The sequence below is a fragment of the Myxocyprinus asiaticus genome, chromosome 9 (genome assembly GCF_019703515.2).
Source record: "Myxocyprinus asiaticus isolate MX2 ecotype Aquarium Trade chromosome 9, UBuf_Myxa_2, whole genome shotgun sequence".
In the NCBI taxonomy this organism is placed as follows: Eukaryota; Metazoa; Chordata; class Actinopteri; order Cypriniformes; family Catostomidae; genus Myxocyprinus; species Myxocyprinus asiaticus.
In genome coordinates this window covers 35,084,355-35,102,858 of record NC_059352.1, presented here as the reverse complement: position 1 = coordinate 35,102,858, position 18,504 = coordinate 35,084,355, and the positions used below count along the sequence as shown (strand labels likewise).

Genomic DNA, 18,504 nt, shown 5'->3' with positions numbered 1-18,504 from the left:
CTAGAGCTCATATTTACCTCCGTTATAAGTTAAAGGCTGAATGCCAACTTCAGCGCTCATGAAAAGAGCACAGAAATTGAACTGTACTACCTGATGTAACAAAGCCAGACACACTTTATGGGATAAAGTTCCAGTTAAACTAAAACTCCATGAAAGGAGTTTGAAATTTCCCCTGCCAGGATGAAGAAATCTCCTCACAGTGCGGTAACGAAAAGATACGAGTGATGTTCCTCTATCTCTTCCAAAAGGCCTTATTTAATAGCTAGATTGATGACATTGCGATGTTCCAGTGCATTCAACTAGACTATCTTAACTGTCTGTGGTTTAATCATTGAAGTAGATGTTCGCATTTTTGTGTCTGCTCGCAGAGTGAATTTGAAAATAACTCGTGCATCATTGTCTGAGTGTAATTTTGAATGGGAGTGTAAAAGTTTGATCACGCTAGAGATTTGCAGTAAATCTGATTAACTTCAGTGGAAAGACCCTGTTGCATATCCAGAAACTGACACAAAATCCGCTCTGATCAAATTAAGTTGTATTGAAACATCCACAGTGAACCTGCCGCTTAAATATAGATTAATTTTGCTCCAAACGAGATGAAAATATAAGTGCCACTCCGTAAAGCCATTACGTGAGTTGTCTGTAGCTTGCATTGCTGAAGAATTTCTCTTTAGAAAGAACTAGAGTGATAATACCATGCTGCAAACTGCTAAGCGTGTTACTTTATTCATGCATTAAGATTCACTTGAATGCACTGAGATCACAAACGCCACGTTGAGCTACGAGCTGGATGTGACGGCTGTGATTTGTGCATTGTGGAACGTGCTGATGTTCATAGGAATCGATGAAACTGTGTCACTGAATGACTGGTGTTGGTTGCTATGACGACGAAAGTTCACGGGAAGACCTAGAGAGACTCTTCCAGGGCAAATAACCGTGCATGCGCAACCTACCGACGCCAAATTGTCAATACAGCACAGCTAAGCTAACAGCATAGTACAGCAGAGCTAAACTAACAAGTTAACAGTCTTTCATTGAAAGCCTATATTAAACCCTAGCATCAAAAGCTAGCAGTTAGCATCCAGCGGCCTGTTACAGTTAAATACAGATTGTGTTTGAACAAACTTTAAGCAATTTAACCCTTTATCTTCTCAAATTTTAAACACACTTTTTTTCTCTCTCTTATGCAATTTTTCTCCCTCTCCATTATCTCATAACACAAATTACTCTCTCTCAATGAGCAATTGAGTGAAGTTAATTTAAGCTGAATTTGGAGAGCTGATTAACTTGATCTTTTCTTCACGTTTTCTTTATTACCACTTTGATCAATTCCTTATCAAAGCTGAACTACCTGATAATAATAAGTCTGAAACAGTGTACGTTCACAGAAAACTTACGGCTGCCTCTCCTTCTTATTTATTATCTACCACCCATCAGTTTCCAGATTATTTTTAATTACCTGTCTCCCTCTAACTTTCCTCTCCCTACTGTTTACAGTCTAGAGACAAAGCCTATGGAACCACAGATAATTCTGGTTAAAATATTTGTCATCAATAAGAGTCATCTTGAAATGTCAAATCATTAACCAGATTTTGCGTGTTCTCCCTAGTCTTAACCTCACGCAACTACTTTCTTTGTGTTTATCAACGCAATCCAAATTCTGGTATCAAAAAGCAGCCACGTCCAGAAATAAATTGCAGAGAGAAGCACCAGGTAACCGTCAACCCCCCCCCCCCCCCCGAGCATGCCTCTGAGGCATCTGTGGTAAGCAGTTCAACTGTACCGCATAAATAGGTGTATGGTGTCAATCCTGCCAGATTGAAAAAGAAAGAAACATTTAACTACACTTCACTAGTTGTTCACATTCACTGAAAACAACACTTAGCTGTTACTACCCTTCATTTGTGTCCCCACACATTGAAGCCAACACCTAGCTGTAACACTAAAGTTAGGCCCTTAACCCCGTGCAAATCTGCGTCAGCTCTCTCTCCCTAGTCTTCCACTACAGCGTGCCAACATGTGGCTGATAACTGACCCCACGGCCCACTGGAAAGACTTGAATGCGATAGTGAGTGACTATCAACTACCACCAACTACCTGGCCCACAACCTCAATGGCCAGATGAAACAGAGTGACAAGAATGCCACACATCTGACACAGGAAGTAAACAACCTAAAGCTGCAGTCCACAAAGACCCAAAAGGTGCTAACGCATGCCATGTGCCGCATAGACCAGCTAGAAGCTAAGCCCAAGAACGAGAGAAATCGAATGGCCCCAGGAAGCCCTGACAGCTGCCAAGCACAGAGAGCAGCAGGCTAAAGCCGCCCAAAAGGACCTGGAAAAGAAACTCCAACACACCAAGGCGCAACTGGAAAAGGCCTTGTTTGGTTTGAAAGACATGTACTCTCGAAACAAGGCCTTGGAAGGCCATATGGAAATGTCCAGAACTGAAATTGAAAACCTGACCCAACAACTTGACCTCACCAAAGATGAGCTTGACATGGTCAGAGATGAACTGAAACACTCTTAGGAGTTAAGGAGAGAGTTTAAGATGGACAGGCATCCCATAGCAGTGCCACAGTCAACAAAGCAGCATCCTACAACCAAAAGCTTCCACATGATGAGAGACACGAGGGCCCGCAGCACAAAACCGCAGTGGCCCTCTTCCAAGAACCCTTCTACAACCGCAGTGAAAGGGTAAACATCCCAACAAACCCTGAAGCAGCACGTGGAATGGATTTTAAAGACCTCGACAAGCTGGCAAGGAACACTGAAAAGTTAACACCAAATCCTGCTGAGGGTCACAAGATCCATGCTTACCTGCCTGACATAGACTTCCACCTGAATATGAGGCCTCAGATGACTAACAGAGACACTTTATACCTTCTATGGATAGCATCCAGTCGTGAGGTACAAAGCTTTCTTGACAGACAGTCAAACCACACAAAGTCTGACTACCAACATCTGAGAGAGGCCCTGATTAAAGAATTTTCAGACCCACAGTCTGAGCAAGAACTGTTTACTGCCCTGAACACCAAACGGGGATGGAAAGAAACCATTCAAGCCTACTACCATAGACTACAGCAAGACAACTTCCAGTCTCGGAACGAACCTGAGATGGAAGAAGAATTCAACTTCAAAACCATTTTCCTCGGAAAGCTGCATCCCACATTGAGATATCATCTAGGAGTCACAGCATGTCCTCGCATGATGACAGCTCACCAACTGCGTGACTTAGCATACAAGGCTTATGTTAAACAAAGAATGGCCTCGAGAAAGGCCCACAAGGCATCGTGAGTCTCAAGCCTTACCTCTCAAAACCAAAGGGCTGGCATCAGAAGATATGTGGCATCACAGCAAAGCCAGGATCTTCAGCATAGAGCGAAGTAAACTACATGGCGTTCAAGAGCGTGACCCCCACATTAGTGCCAGAGCCATATGCACATCCAACCACTGGGAGAAACCATGGAACAAACCACATCCCTCAAGCAGTCCAAAAGAAAGGACAACATGGGAACCCAGATGGATGCTTGAAGGCAACCGACGATGAAAACCATTGCAACATTGCGCAGACAGACACAGAACTGAGCCTGCACACAGACACAGAACTAAGCCTGCACACGAACCAGATGAGCCACCTGCAGAAACTCACCAGAACTGCTGAAGCTACTCACAGCATACTTCAAGCAGAATCCACCCAAGGCTGACCATAAAGACATTTCATACCCCTCCTGTCACGACCAATGACAGGAATACAGGTGCCAGACACAACAGTGACCGACACGGCACCGGCTTATGGACCGAAAACGCAGCCATTACTACATGACATCAACGGAATGAACTTTCTTCAAATGCCAAAGAACCAAGCAACACAAGGAAATGCAATGACACGCAAGTAAATCTCCAGACTTTTGCTCAAAGTGCTGGTGTGTTAGTTGAATACTTTGGGTAATCCGATTGCAAATCGATTTAGACTCAAAGATGGATAAATGGTTCTTAAGGCATTGTCTACAGACTCCGCAAAGTTCATTTTCTCTGTATTGATCATTTATTTCACATTCTGTCACTACTTACCAACCTGTTTCATGTTGTATGTGTTAGATTAGTTTTATGTTTAGAATAGCAATAAAGTTTGTCTGTATTCAAAGATAATTTGACTGTGGTATATTTTGATAAGTAATCTCATCCCTGGTTTGAAAGATTTCGCTTCAAAGCTAAACCTAAAATATGTGTGATATTATTTTCAACAAGTCATGAGAATAATATTACTCCAATAAGTGAATTAATCATAATTCCCTTATTAAAGCTAATTCCTTACAATAGAAACTGTGAGCGGATACAACAAGACAATGTATAATGATTTTAATGGTGGAGAATTTTATTCAGACAAATAATCTAATGACTTATCCTTTATCTAATTTATAATGGTTGTCGAACGTGACTAATTCCATTATAAATGTCCTTACATAATAATGATGTAGAATAAGAACAGTTTAAATTAATTCCTAGCTCACACATACTGTTTCCCTACGTATAATGGTGGGGGTATGCGGGCACTTTAACCCATCCCGTGTATATTTACACTACCAAATTTCCTACGGTGTTTAGCAGGCAGTATGAAGTTTCCTAAAAGTTCGCCCAGACGAAATGTTACGAACCACCGAAACTAATGCAAAAACACCTTCTTTTTGGCCAGATTTTGTTCTAAATGACATCACACACATTCGTTCTTCAATTTCATAGGAAGTATGCAGAGGCCTTAAGGCAACATATGTGGTAAAGACTGACTCTTACCTGTGGCATTAGATTTGGCTGTTCACTCTTCAGTCTCTCCAGGGCCTGTAGCAGAGGGGGTGCCTCTCTGAAGCCCAAGAAACCAGCCACATAAGGGGCATTAAGAGTCACCATCTTACAGTCCTCATAAACCTGCTGTAGAGGAAAAATATATTAAGTTAGTATTCAGGAATTTGGATTCAGGAGATCTACTGATCAGCTAAAAAAAGACAGGCATGAAACAAAGAATCTTTGTTTGGCATGTGGAAGAATTTGTGAAATATGGAATAATTTGTGTGAACATGTACAAGGCAAAATGTACTTCTGTATCTTGTTGAGAAAGATACTAAGAAAAGCTGAGAAAACTTAGATAAAGGGGGCCTTAGCACAGAAGAAAGAGAGAGAATGGGAGGGGGTTGACTTTTAGCCTTGAAGTCTAACAAATAGTTAACACTTTCTTTTCCACGTTTCTACGTTGTCTTACAACTAACACCGAATAAGAGAATGAGTTTGCTCTGACCAATTATATTCTGCCACAACCTTTTTACTGCGTAGGCACCTATTGTGTTTGTTAATGTTCTTTTTAGGGGCCAAGAACCGAAGGTGCGTAGGCACCTATTGTGTTTGTTAGTGTTCTTTTTATTAGGGGTTCAAGCCCAAAGGGCTAGAAACCCTATTGTTTTTTAAGGATTTTTATTATTAGGGGTTCAAGCCCGAAGGGCTAGAAACACTATTATTTTTGTAAGGATTTTTAGGGGTCCAAGCACAAAATGTTGGAACCCTATTGTTTTTGTAGGATTTTCTTATTATTAGGGGTTCAAGCCTGAAGGGCTCGAAACCCTGTTGTTTTTGCTCGGATTTGCTTTTATTATTATTGATATTATTATTATTCTGCTGCAAAACTGGTGTAGACCGAACCATCCTAGAGACCTGAAACTTTCAGGGATGGTAGTACTCCAGCTGACACGGTGGATGCAAAGTTTCGCCTCAATCGGACACACGGTGGCGCTACAGTGATCAAAACAATCAAATTTGAAAAATGCCCATAACTTTTGAACCATATGTCACACACTCAAGTGCCTTATAACATTGGATTCCTTTGCTCAACATTTTCAATTCAGGATGGCCACGCCCATCCAAAATGTCCATAGTAGGCATGGCCAATTTTACTTAAATGGCTATAACTTCCGGAAATAGATATCTTCACCAAACTTGACATACTAATGTAGGGGATCATTCTGAGGCGATTGGCCGCTATAATTTGAAAAAACATGAAAATGGCTCTATGACACCGTTGCCCCCGATGGACTTGAAATTTTGTTTGTAGCCTCTTTGTCCAGCACCACATCAATACCTAAGAGGACATTTGCATATCTAAAAACATATATGGCCGCCATCAGCCAATTAATAATTAGATGCTTTTAGACAATGGCCGATCGAAACAAAACTTCATGGGCTTATTCGACTCTGGGTCACAGACCACAGACCGGGAGGCATTATCACATTTTTTGAGCACAGAAATGACTGTTTGTCTCACTGTGTTTAACAAATATACTAGTAATTCATGTAGCTAGATAGGTCTCCTCACCCTGACAAACTTTGCCTCAAGAACTATTGCTGTCAATCAAATCATTGTTTTAGCATCATCAATCATTTGAAAAACTTTTGCAAACTAGTCTTACGTTTTCGTCTGATCAAAATGAAACCAGTTTAGAAGGATTCTTTGGACTTCCTACATCAATAATGATCAAAAACATGTTGAACTTCATGTTTCGCATGGCTATAACAGACCAATGAAATCTTGTGGGTGGAGCCTAAAACACTTGTAAGGCTATAACTCATGAACACAACAAGCAATCTCAACCAAACTTGAGACAAATTTGTAGGGGATCAAAATGAGGACACATAATATTTTGGGGGATTGGCCACTTGGTGGTGCTATAATAATAATACAAATTCTACAAATTGCTCTAACTATGGAACCTTTGTCCGAATTACTTAAAATTTTGCACGCAGCGTGTTTGTCCAAGGTTCCAACTAGGTCTATGAGGAAATCTGCATATCTTGAAAAAACATGATGTCACTGACCAATCAACTTTTAACAGCTATCTGAACTTTGAAAGTTATATTAAACTGTCTGAAAACAAAACAGCGTTCACAAACTGTCTAAATATTTTCACCATGGTCCATTTCTGTATATAATAAAGAGTATAAACTATATATAATCACATCTTAGTAAGATATAAGTCAACATTTGAACCACTTTTAAATTTTTTTTTTTTTTTTTTTTTACATTTGTATCATTAGATATTTGAGTAAGCTGAAACCCAATATTTACATTTAAAAGTGTAAAAAAATCCTGTCGTCACTGGCGTGCAATGAATTCTGGGGTAGGTAAGGCCGCAAAGGATCCATCTGTTGTATCCTTAATTTCACGGGAAACGAAGGACACATTTGGAGGCCGCATTTGAAGGAGCTTTCGAATTGGGACAGCCTTTGTCTCGCAGCAGTGACACAATCGGCCTTCGAATGCAACCTTTGAAGGATGCAGCCTCTGAACTGGGACGCAGCTATAATTCATATCATTTGTTAGATGATCTCATACTGAACAACTTTGCCTCAAGAACCACTGCTGTCAATCAAATCGTTCATTAAATATTCACAATTATGTAAAAAACCTACTTTTGTGAACTAGTCCTAGGTTTTTCGCTCAACCTCAATAAAACCAATCCAGTACAATTTTCTGGACTCTCTAGGACAATAATTATCAAAAAAATTTTTTGAACTTTACCCTTTGGGTAGCTATAACAGCATTATTTAGAAAATGGGCGTGGTCAAGTGTACAAATAAGCCCATAATTTCTAAACAAAAACTCAGAACTTGATGAAATTAGGTGAGCACATGCAACATATGATTCTAAACAAGCATGCAGACTTTTATTGAGATCGGACCATACGTGGTGCTATGAGCTTTAAAAAGCTTTAAAAACCATGTATTTCCTTAGTAAATTGCCTGTATTGGCTGTAAATGGTCTATTCCATCTATGATCTAGGTGGTTACATGCTTGCTAAATAAAACATAATACCTTTCTATGCATGTGCTTAAAGGCCTTAAACCGCTTGAACCCCATTAATTGCTGCTCGCAGCTATATTTATTATTATTATTATTTTTCTGCCCTAAAAGTGTCTGAGTGTCAGAGACTGTAAGTCATAGAGATTCCAAACTTGGCAGGATGGTTCCAAATCCCCCCCACTACTCAGGCATACAGACACACATCCTTCAGAGACTAGGTGGTGCTATTGCGAACAAAACAAACATAAATCTAATTTTGGGCCAAAAATCTTGAATCATAAAGGCTAGAAACAAAATTCTTTTTTCCTCTAATTCCTTGCATCATTCCGAAGAGTTTTACCCCCTGCCAGAATTTTGCTCCGCCCCTTTGTTTTCCCGCTATATAGGATTGTTTTAAAAAAATTCAAAACGAACTCGTCCTAGGCCGTTTGCTCAATCGGAACCAAATCAGTGCAGAATGATTCAGCAGAGTCCCAATATGAAAAGTTATGAAAGGAATTTTGAAATTTTGATTTATCGTCAAACGGTACGCCAAAATGTTCGTAGTGGGCATGTCCATTTTACAAAAACGGCTATAACTTTTGAATGGATTGAGCTATTATCACCAAATTTGGTAAACTTATGTATGGGCTCATGCTGAGGAAAGAATATTGCACACCTTTGCCTCTTGGTGGCACTATAATAATTAAACTAAAAATGGCTCTAACTATGGAACTGGTGGTCCGATCAACTTGAAATTTTGCATGCACTGTCTTTGTCCAAGGTGCCATCAAGGTCTATGAGCACAGTCGCATATCTTTAAAAACATGGCCACCAGCAGCCGATCAAATTTCAGCAGCTAATAATATAAAATCTGAATGGCCATTACAAAACTTGAGATATTCATACAGTGTCAAAATGAGGCTGTGTACCAAGTTCTGTGAGAATCGGCCACAAGGTGGCACTATAACAAAAACATTTACGTTTTTGCTAATTACTTCCCATCCGAGCACATTAAAATCAAAATGCTTTTTACCTCTAAATCCTTGCGTGAAGTCCTACAAAATGTATATCTCAGTTTTATTTCACTTTATAAAATGTTTCTGACATTCTAATTAATTGAAAACCCTACTTTTTCAAACTCCTCCTAGGGCGTTAATCAGATCTTCACCAAATTTGGCCCAGGTCAGCGCTAGACCATGCAGGCAAAAAGTTATCAAAAGAATTTTGATCCATTAAATCATCTAGAAGATACAATCCGATATATTTGACTAGTGTGGCCCATTATGACTAATGTTCTTGTATCTTGTGTGCACAAATGCCAAACTTCACAAAACTGTGTGAATATGGAAAACGGTACATTCTGAGGAATCATACTAAATTTAATGGATTTATGATTAACGGGGGGCTAACAGCCATTTATCTGACCAATGAAAGCTGTAATACTACTTTTTGTCCACCAGAGGGAGCAACAGGATAAGAAATCCTTTTAAGTCTAAGGCTTTCATGAGTGTATGGATGCATATAAATTTATTTTGAAGAAACATAGTACATTGACAATGTCTTCTGACTTTTATAAAATTAGTTTGCAAATAAATCTGTGATTTCCAAAATGATTATAGATTATCAAATGTCACCTTAATTTTTACATATCCTAAAAATATTTAAACATATTTGTAAAGTTGCCAGACATGATTAACTGTCACATTGTTTTAGGGATATGTTTACATATGTCTGGAATTATATTATGCGTTTATTTTTCCATTATCCCCATTTCTGTCTTGTGTCATTTCTATATGGCTGCGTCTGAAAACTGTAAAATGCTGCCTTAAAACCAGCCCAAATGTGCCCCATAGGCATACTATGGCAAGGATCTTGCCCATGAAAACAATTGTTTCATACTATAACAAAACAATGAATTTTGAGGGATCATATCTCCCAACCAGAATGTCATAGAGACATAGGGGCAGGCTCATTTCACTCGGGCTACCAATCAGTCTTTAAGTATCATCTTGGAAATGGCCCTAGCAACCACCCCCATAGATTTTCATTCAAAATGGCTCAGAAGGGTATCTTCAGAACAGAATTTTGTACACATTTGGTGATTGGATCTTTTGAGTCAGGTTAGTAATCAGCCAATAAGAATCTCTCTGGTCACTGGCTAGCCACGCCCTAGCAACCATTTAGAGCACCCTAGCAACCAGCCCTACTGACTTCCTTTAAAAATGTCTGAGAGTGATATCTTTGGATCAGAATGTCCTAGAGAAATGACAGTTTGCTTGTTTTACTTGGATGAGCAATCAGACCTCAGGTATCATCATAGAAACTACTTAGCCATGCCCTAGCAACCACTGAGAGGAACCTAGCAAGCAAACCCCATTGACTTCCATTCAAACAGGCTGAGAGAGATATCTTTGGATCAGAATGTCCTAGAGAAATAAGAGTTGGCTTATTTTACTTGGGTGAGCAATTAGATATCAGGTATCATCATGGAAACTACTTAGCCACCATTTAGAAACCTAGCAGCCACACCCCATTGACTTGCATTCAAACAGGTTGAGAGTGATATCTTTGGATCAGAATGTCCTAGAGAAATTACAGTTTGCTTCTTTTACTTGGGTGAGCAATCAGACTTCAGGTATCATCATGGAAACTACTTAGCCACGCCCTAGCAACCATTTAGACCACCCTAGTAACCAAACCCCATTGACTTCCATTCAAAATGCTTAGATGGGCATCTCAGGATCAGAATGTCGTAGAGACTTCTGGTTTCATTCATTTGTCTCAGGCTAGCAAGGAGGCTTTTGAGTATCACCTTGGTAGCTGCCTAGCAACCAGATGTGGTTACCCTAGCAACCAAGTAACAAATCACATTTCTCTGCACCAGAACATCGTAGAGACTTCCAGCTTTGTTCATTTGACTCAGGGTAGCAAGGAGCCTTTTGAGTATCATCTTGGTAAATGCCTAGCATCCAAGTAACAAATCACATATCTCTGCACCAGAACATTGTAGAGACTTCCGGTTTAGTTAATTTGTCTCATGGTAGCAAGAAGCCTTTTGATTATCACTTTGGTAACTGCCTAACAACCAAGTAACAAATCACATTTTTCCCAATTTTCATCAAATTTAGTTTAGGCAGGATCTATTCTGTCAATTTGTATTATTTGTCATACACTGGATCATTTCTGTAAATTCTGATTATTTTGGTTATTTCTTCACATGTGCTTGGACCCCGGTGATTGCCACTTGCGGCTATATTTTTTCGTATTCTTCTTTTTTCTGCCCTAAAAGTGTCTGGGCATCAGAGACCGTAAATCATGGAGACACCAAACATGGCAGGATGATCCAAAATCCCCCTCACTACTCAGGCGCATAAACGCACACCCATCTGACCCTAGGTGGCGCTATAATATACACTTTTACATTTTGGCTCATATCTCTGCAACCGCAAGGCTTAGAATCAAAATTCTTTTTTTTCCTCTGATTCCTTGAGTCAAGCCCTACAAAATGTATATCTCCAATTTCATTTTATTTCCATTTTCTTTTCACCATTTTGAATTTTTTTGAAAAACGTATTTTTTCGAACTCCTCCTAGACCGTTAGTCTGATCAGCAGATAATTTTGTATATATCATCTTCAGACCCCCCTGGCAAAAAATTGTCAAAATAATGTCGATGTGAAATTGTTCCGAAGATATTAACAATAAAATTCCTTCAGTTTAACGCAATTTGAGTGATTGATCAATATCTACTCAACGCAAACTCCAAAAGTAACCAAACTCGGTACACAGTCAACAGGACATTTTGTAGACGTCCGCAAAGTTTCATACAATTTCACCACTAGAGGGCTCTACAACAAGTATTTTGATATTTCGAATCGTTCCAAACATATAAGCAAATATGTTTTGGGCATGGCCTATAATGACTAATTAGCCTGTATCTTGTGAGCACAATTTTCAAACTTAGCAAAACTTAAAAAAACATGGAAAAAGGAACATTGAGGTCACATGTAAAATTTCATCAATTTGGCAGCGCTATAACAGAAGAAATAGCTATTTTTACAACTGCATTTTTAAGCAGTTAGAAATATGGAAATAAACAGGCTGCTTTACTGTTTGTCCACCAGAGGGAGCCACACAACAAGAAATGTCTTCAAAGAATACTAACATTTATATATTGACATTCAGCCACTCCTTGTAAATCAGATAAATACATTATTAAATTAACAGAAATGCATATTAAAATAAACATTAAAATAAGAGTGCTTAAGATAAATACTTACGGACTTTAAAAAATGTAAATTGTAAATAGTAACTTCACATTTTTTGGAAATGGAGCTATGATATTCTATGACATACAAATATGTATTTATATAATAAACATGTGGCCCTCTAACTTATAAAACTATGTGTTTTCATGAACTGTTGTGTTTAAACTCTAATGTGCAACATTTTTTAGAACTGAAACTACAACCATGCAAACACTTTAACAAATAAATTATCAGCTCAACTGGGTATGCAGCTTTTGTGTTTCTGTACATTGGTAACACAAATGAAACTGCTTACTGGTGTGCATAAAACATGCAACAGTATGCCAAAACGTACAAAGTGGGGGTGGCCACTTGATATGTTGGTAAAACTCCAGCCACTCGAGCCATGGGCTGTTCTCACTGCTACCATCAGGCAGGCGGTATCGCAGCATCAGGACCCACACCAGCCGACTCCATGACAGCTTCTTCCCCCAGGCTATCAGACTTTTGAACTCTTGATCTCTCATGATCAAAATACATCAGCACTGCACTTTATTAATCTTATACTGGACTGTCATAAATTATATTCTCTCTTAACAACACACTGGCAACTTACTATCAACCGACAGCCTGAATGTCAATACAGCACAATCCAACCTACTGTATATTTTATATATACTATTTTTGTAGAATATATACTATTCTATTTTTATTGTGTATGTGTGTTCTATATTGTGTGTATTGTATATTATTATTTGTATATTGTGTAGTGTATAATTATGTGTATACTAGATATGTAAATTGTGTTGTGTAAATCTGATGTTTATTGTAAACTGGTGTATGTCTCATCACTGTCATGTCTGCTACGTTGCTCGGAACTGCACCCAAGATTTTCACCCACTGTTGCACTTGTGTATATGGTTGAGTGACAATAAAGGGATTTGATTTTGATTTGATTTGATTTAAAAAGCTTGTAAATCAGCACTTTCCAGCATTGTTAGTTACCAAGACACCAGAAAATGTAAGACGCACTTTATGCTACCGAGTTCACTTAACGAACCTACGTAAGATTCCGAGTAGAGCTCACTGCGTCATTATTCAAAACTGTTTGCATCCATTTGACCAAAGTTAGTTCATAGTTGTTGCTTCTTCCCAAATACAATTTAATATGTTAATATTTTTATACTAATATTTTTTTATATTATTATTTCTTCATAAAACAGATTAACCATGAACTGAACTTAGCTTAAATAAATGTGACTGTTTATAGTGAAAGCTATGCAATATAGGGAGCGATTTCTGATTGTTCTGAAGGGAACTAACCAGTTGATTACAGTCACCTGACACGCGGTAGCCGCAAAACATTTTAACTTTTGCAGTGTGCCGCAAACAGTCCCGCATGAAAACGGAATAGATACAATAAAATTATCGTGATTGAGCATGACTAGACGAGGCGCCTCAGAATGCCACATCCCACACCGCCTTTACACACTACTAGATCTCGTTCGATCACCCTGTTCGATTTAAACATGGATCTTATTTGCCTGCACATGACATTTCATCTAAATGTTGGTTTAACAAATATTAACTTTATATGATATGCAAATCTATTAACCTTGTTTTTTTTTTGTTTGTTTTTTGAGCGCTTGGATTTTAAGCATGACTATTTATCAAAACAGAAAATGTAAAATATTTTTTACTGTGCGACTTGCTGAAAGGCGAGCACAGAAACGATGAACCGTTCCCCCCCAATTTCATTTGGTCATTATACTGTTTTGCTTACAATTTACACATTAATCCTGCAGTAACACAGTAACGTAATGATTGATGTATTGCGGCTCGTGACCACATATATAGGTGGGGCAGGTCTTGCTCTGAGCGCTAGTTTTCTTTCCTTCTCTTTTTTTTTTTCCACATTATTCAACTCGTTCAACTCATTCTTCAAACACAAACGCAATGACACAATATGTGGTTCCATTATTCCACCACATGGTGGCACTCTAGGAACAGGATGATTTTAGTTTTTTTAGTTTTTTAGTTTTTTTTTTTTTTTTTTAAATAAGAACAATTTACACCATGGAATGTTGATTTGTTGAAGATCAAAATCTAAATCAAATATAGTTTTACAACGTTAAGTGTTATTAAGCAACTCCAGGAAGAAGAGGAAGAGAAAGATATGAATACAAATATCTATCTACATAAACAGAACTATATGCCATTTACAGGTTTCCACAGAGCTAACAATAAATACAAAACATGCTTTTAATAATTATGATAACAATGTTTAAATCACAGAAAGTTTCAAGTTGTAAATAGGTTTGCAGTAGAAATGTTAGTGATTTAACACTGCTCGTCAATGTCGTTTGAGATGACCAATCAAATCAAAGAAGGCGGGACTCACGTTGAGAGGAGCAGCAATGCAAAGCAAGTAACAAGTTAGTTCAGCAGTCAGTGCCATGTACAACGTGAGTAGTGAAACTATGTGGCTTTGATTTTTCCAAAAATAAGATTTGTTTGAGTGACTGTTCAAACTGCAAGTTAGATATGTGGCTAAATCAGATTTTTTTCTGTTCAGACTAGTCACTTTTGCAATCATGTCCATATTAGTTGTCATGGTAACGCAGCAAACTTGCGTATATTCACCATGCATATTTTAGCGATGCATATTTTACCATTGATTATGCTTTTCATGAGGACAGTATCCAAATATGAACATTCTTCACAGACAACGGCTTAAAATGGGAGACGTGGCATATGCAATGTTTGTTGCTGCTTAGTGCTGTTGCTGCCCGCTTTACGGGGATGTTCTGTACTTTGGCCGAAATTACGATGTCCCATGTGGGACGCCTTTTATCTTGGGGTCCTGTATTTTAGCAGAGAGCGAAACTTCCCGTATTGAAGGCTTTGTGTCCCGTATTAAATCATAAAAAGGTCAGATGGTGAAACGAGACCAACGTCCTGTGATGAAACGCTCAAAATACTCAAGCGTCCCGTATTCGCGTGACATTCAATAAATTACTGTCACACCGCAGGAAACCGCGCTTCCGGGTTCTTTCGAGCAGCACATTTCAACGGTTTTAATTAAGCTTCAGCGCTGCAGTTTTAATAATCTTTTAAGCTTTATAGAATGTAATAATGTATTTCAATGTTAATAAAAGTTATTATAAATGGTTTATCTGTGGTTTACAGTGAAGAAATTATGTGGGTTCTTTTCTGAAATATCAGCAAAACAAGTTTAAACTTGGTTCAATGAGCCTGTATGATCATGTCAGACATGTAACAGATTGATGAATACACATCCTCACGTTTAACACACTTCTAAAGCCTGAGAAATGTTATATCTAAAAATAAAAAACTACCACTAGAAATGCAATATGTGTTTTTACTGCTTGAATTATTAACCCACATATAAATAAATAATAATATTCTTCAGTATGATCATATTCCATATCAAAACATAATAACAGCTGTTTTCAATTGAACAATATTATTTACTGCATTCAAAATAAATGCGAAGACATCATTTTAGCAGTATGACATTTTTATTCACTTATCCTTTCACAAACAGTAGTCCATGCGCTGCGATGGTGGAGACGGGATCTGTTCCTCCTGCTATATCATATGTGGTGGTCTTGATCAGATAAGATCATTGTTAGATCATATTTGACCTCATATCTGTCACAATGACAGCATTTTGGAAATAAAAAAAAAAGCACTTTGCAATCAGAGTTTACGTAATTTCTTAAAAAAAGTTAATATCAACCAACAGCTGCTGCAGGTCAATTGCGTCTTTTAGACACGATAACGATGACGGTGACCCGTGAAATATCATCATTTATGTAAAATCCCGTGTTTGTCCTGATGCAACGATCTGGTTGAAATGTAAAGAAGCCCCACTCTCCAATAATCTGTGGAAAACGGGGTGTTCCATCCCCACAAACAGCACTTTTTGGGGCAGTTTCAGCACAATCTGAGCTTAGCGCCCATAGACAGCAGTTCTTTTCTGGGCTACCAAAAGAACCCGGAAGGGGCGGGGCGAAGTGTTTGTTTGTAAACAGTAACTTTATCTATAGCGTTGTGGTTTCTCACAACTGGTATGGGTTACTGAACCTTAGCGCATCTCTTTGGGTAAGTTAAGACAATTTCTGTGTTATTATAAGAGGTTTGCAGTGATTTGCATGCCCTGTAACATATAAATGACATATGAGTGTGTTTCATTCAGATGTGATGATCTCTATGCCCTGTTTACCTTCCACTGTGAGAGTTTTGTATGGCTGAAGTGTGTAATAAAACAGGCTGAACGCAATTTTGAAGTCATTTTTATTAAAAATTCTGTTTGTAATGATCCTACTGCGTGGTCATCATTATTGTATTAAATTAAATAAGTGCCCTGTGAAGGCATTAATTATGCCATTCAGAGCGCAGTATGTCTGACCGAGACGCATTAAGAAAAATACAGTTTTAATCAGATTCCAAATCAACTATGAATGTGGTTTGGCTGAGGCTTGTAAAAATCTGATTTAATTTGATTTAATGTTTTTGTCCTGTTCAGACTATGTATTTGGTGTTTTATGCACACAAGTAAGCAATTTCATACACAAAGCACAAAAGCTGTGTACCCAGTTGAGCTGATATTTACATGGTTGTAGTTAATTCTGTTGCACCAAACTTGTTTAAATAATCAGGGTTACATTTAAATAATAACTTTGATCCTGATTTAAATTTCACAGTAAATCTGAATTAACATTAATGCTGTTGCTCCATTACTTTAAACTCGGATTTAAATCTCAGTTATGGATTAACTTTAAACTTGCAGCTGAGGTGGTTTAAATATTAAATTGACCTACAATAAAACATGAATGACTTTGTAAGAGACCAGTGAATATGTCATCAGCCCACTGAAGGCGGTTAGGGTTTGAGTTAAGGTTCCACAGGATCTTTCCCTTCAAATCAGATTATTTTTGTCATTTTTCCATAGTGCTTGGCCCCCGATTATTATTAGATTTGCAAAGATGTTTTTTTTTTCTGCCCTAAAACTGATTGTGCAGACCAAACCGTAAGGCCTAGAGACTTGAAACTTTAGTGAATGGTAGTACTCCGGCTGGCTAGCCATACGCATTGAATCGGCACGATCGGCCCATAGGTGGCATTATAGTTAACAAAACAATACTTGTTCACATTTTGGGCCATAACTCTTGGGCCGTAAGGGCTAGAAACAAAATTATTCCTCTGATTCCTTGTGTCATGGCGAAGAGTTTTGCCCCGTGTCAAATTTTTGCTCTGTCACACAAAAATTTAAATGAACTTGTCCTAGGCTGTTCGCCCGATTGGAACAAACCAGTTTAGAAAGAGTCCCAACATGAAAAAGATTTTTTAAATTTTGATTCATCGTTAAACAGTATGTCAAAATATACCTAGTGGGCGGGGCCACGTTTATTTAAACTGTTATAACTCTTGGACAGAACGAGATATCACCAAATTTGGTACACTTAAGTAAGATGTCATTCTGAGGACATACAAAAATAAACTGCACACCTCTGCCTCTTAGAGGCGCTATAATAATTATAAAAATAAAAATGGCAATAACTATGGAACCGTTGATCCAATCAACTTGAAATTTTGCATGCAGTGTCTTTGTACAAGGTGCCATCAAGGTCTATGAGGACAGTTGCATATCTTTAAAAACACGCCATCGACCAATCATCTTTCAGCAGCTTTTATATAGGGTTAAATAAGGCCTATCGGAACTAAACTTGGTAGGCCTATTTGTCTCTGCCTATTGGCAACCGGAAGGAGCTTTCGCGTTTTACATGCATGTAAATCATTGTATATACCGCTGTGTTTCACAAAGAAACACGTTATTCATACCATATTGTAGATCTCCTCATTCTGAACAACTTTGCCTTAAGGACCATTGGTGTGAAACAAAACGTTCAATAAATATTTGAGATTATTTTAAAAGATTACTTTTTCGAAAAAGTCCTAGCCCGTTCGCCCAATCGGAACCAAACCAGTGTCCCAAAATGAAAAGTTATCAAAGGAATATTGACATTTTGATTTATCTTCAAATGGTATGCCAAAATGTTCATAATGGGCGTGGCCACTTTTACAAAAATGATTATAACTCGATCAGAATCAGATATTGTCAACAAATTTGGTGCACATATGTATGGAGTCATTCTGAAGACATACAAAAACATTTGTGCATCTCCACCTCTGATGGCGCTATAAAAGTACAAAACATTCAAATGGATGTAACTGTGGAACGGCTGGTCCAATCGACTTGAAATTTTGCATGCTGTGTCTCTGTCTAAGGTGCCATCAAGGTCTATAAGGATAGTCACGTACCTAGAAAAACATGACCGCCATCAACCAAATCATCTTTTAGTAGCTATTTGAGCTAGTCCTAGTCCGTTCACCCGATTGGAGC

General features: G+C 38.2%; 1 protein-coding gene across 6 annotated transcripts in view; it reads right to left on the bottom strand.

Moving 5' to 3' along the window:
- The window catches only part of LOC127446055 (endonuclease V-like), a 146,251-nt gene that overhangs the window by 81,804 nt on the left and 45,943 nt on the right, over window positions 1-18,504 (bottom strand). For 5 of the 6 annotated variants that reach the window (XM_051706688.1, XM_051706691.1, XM_051706693.1 and 2 more), the window contains one exon: window positions 4,795-4,929. In XM_051706688.1, the coding sequence (XP_051562648.1) occupies window positions 4,795-4,929 (135 nt within the window). The remainder of the gene's footprint in view (window positions 1-4,794; window positions 4,930-18,504) is intronic. The other variant, XM_051706689.1, reaches the window with a different exon arrangement.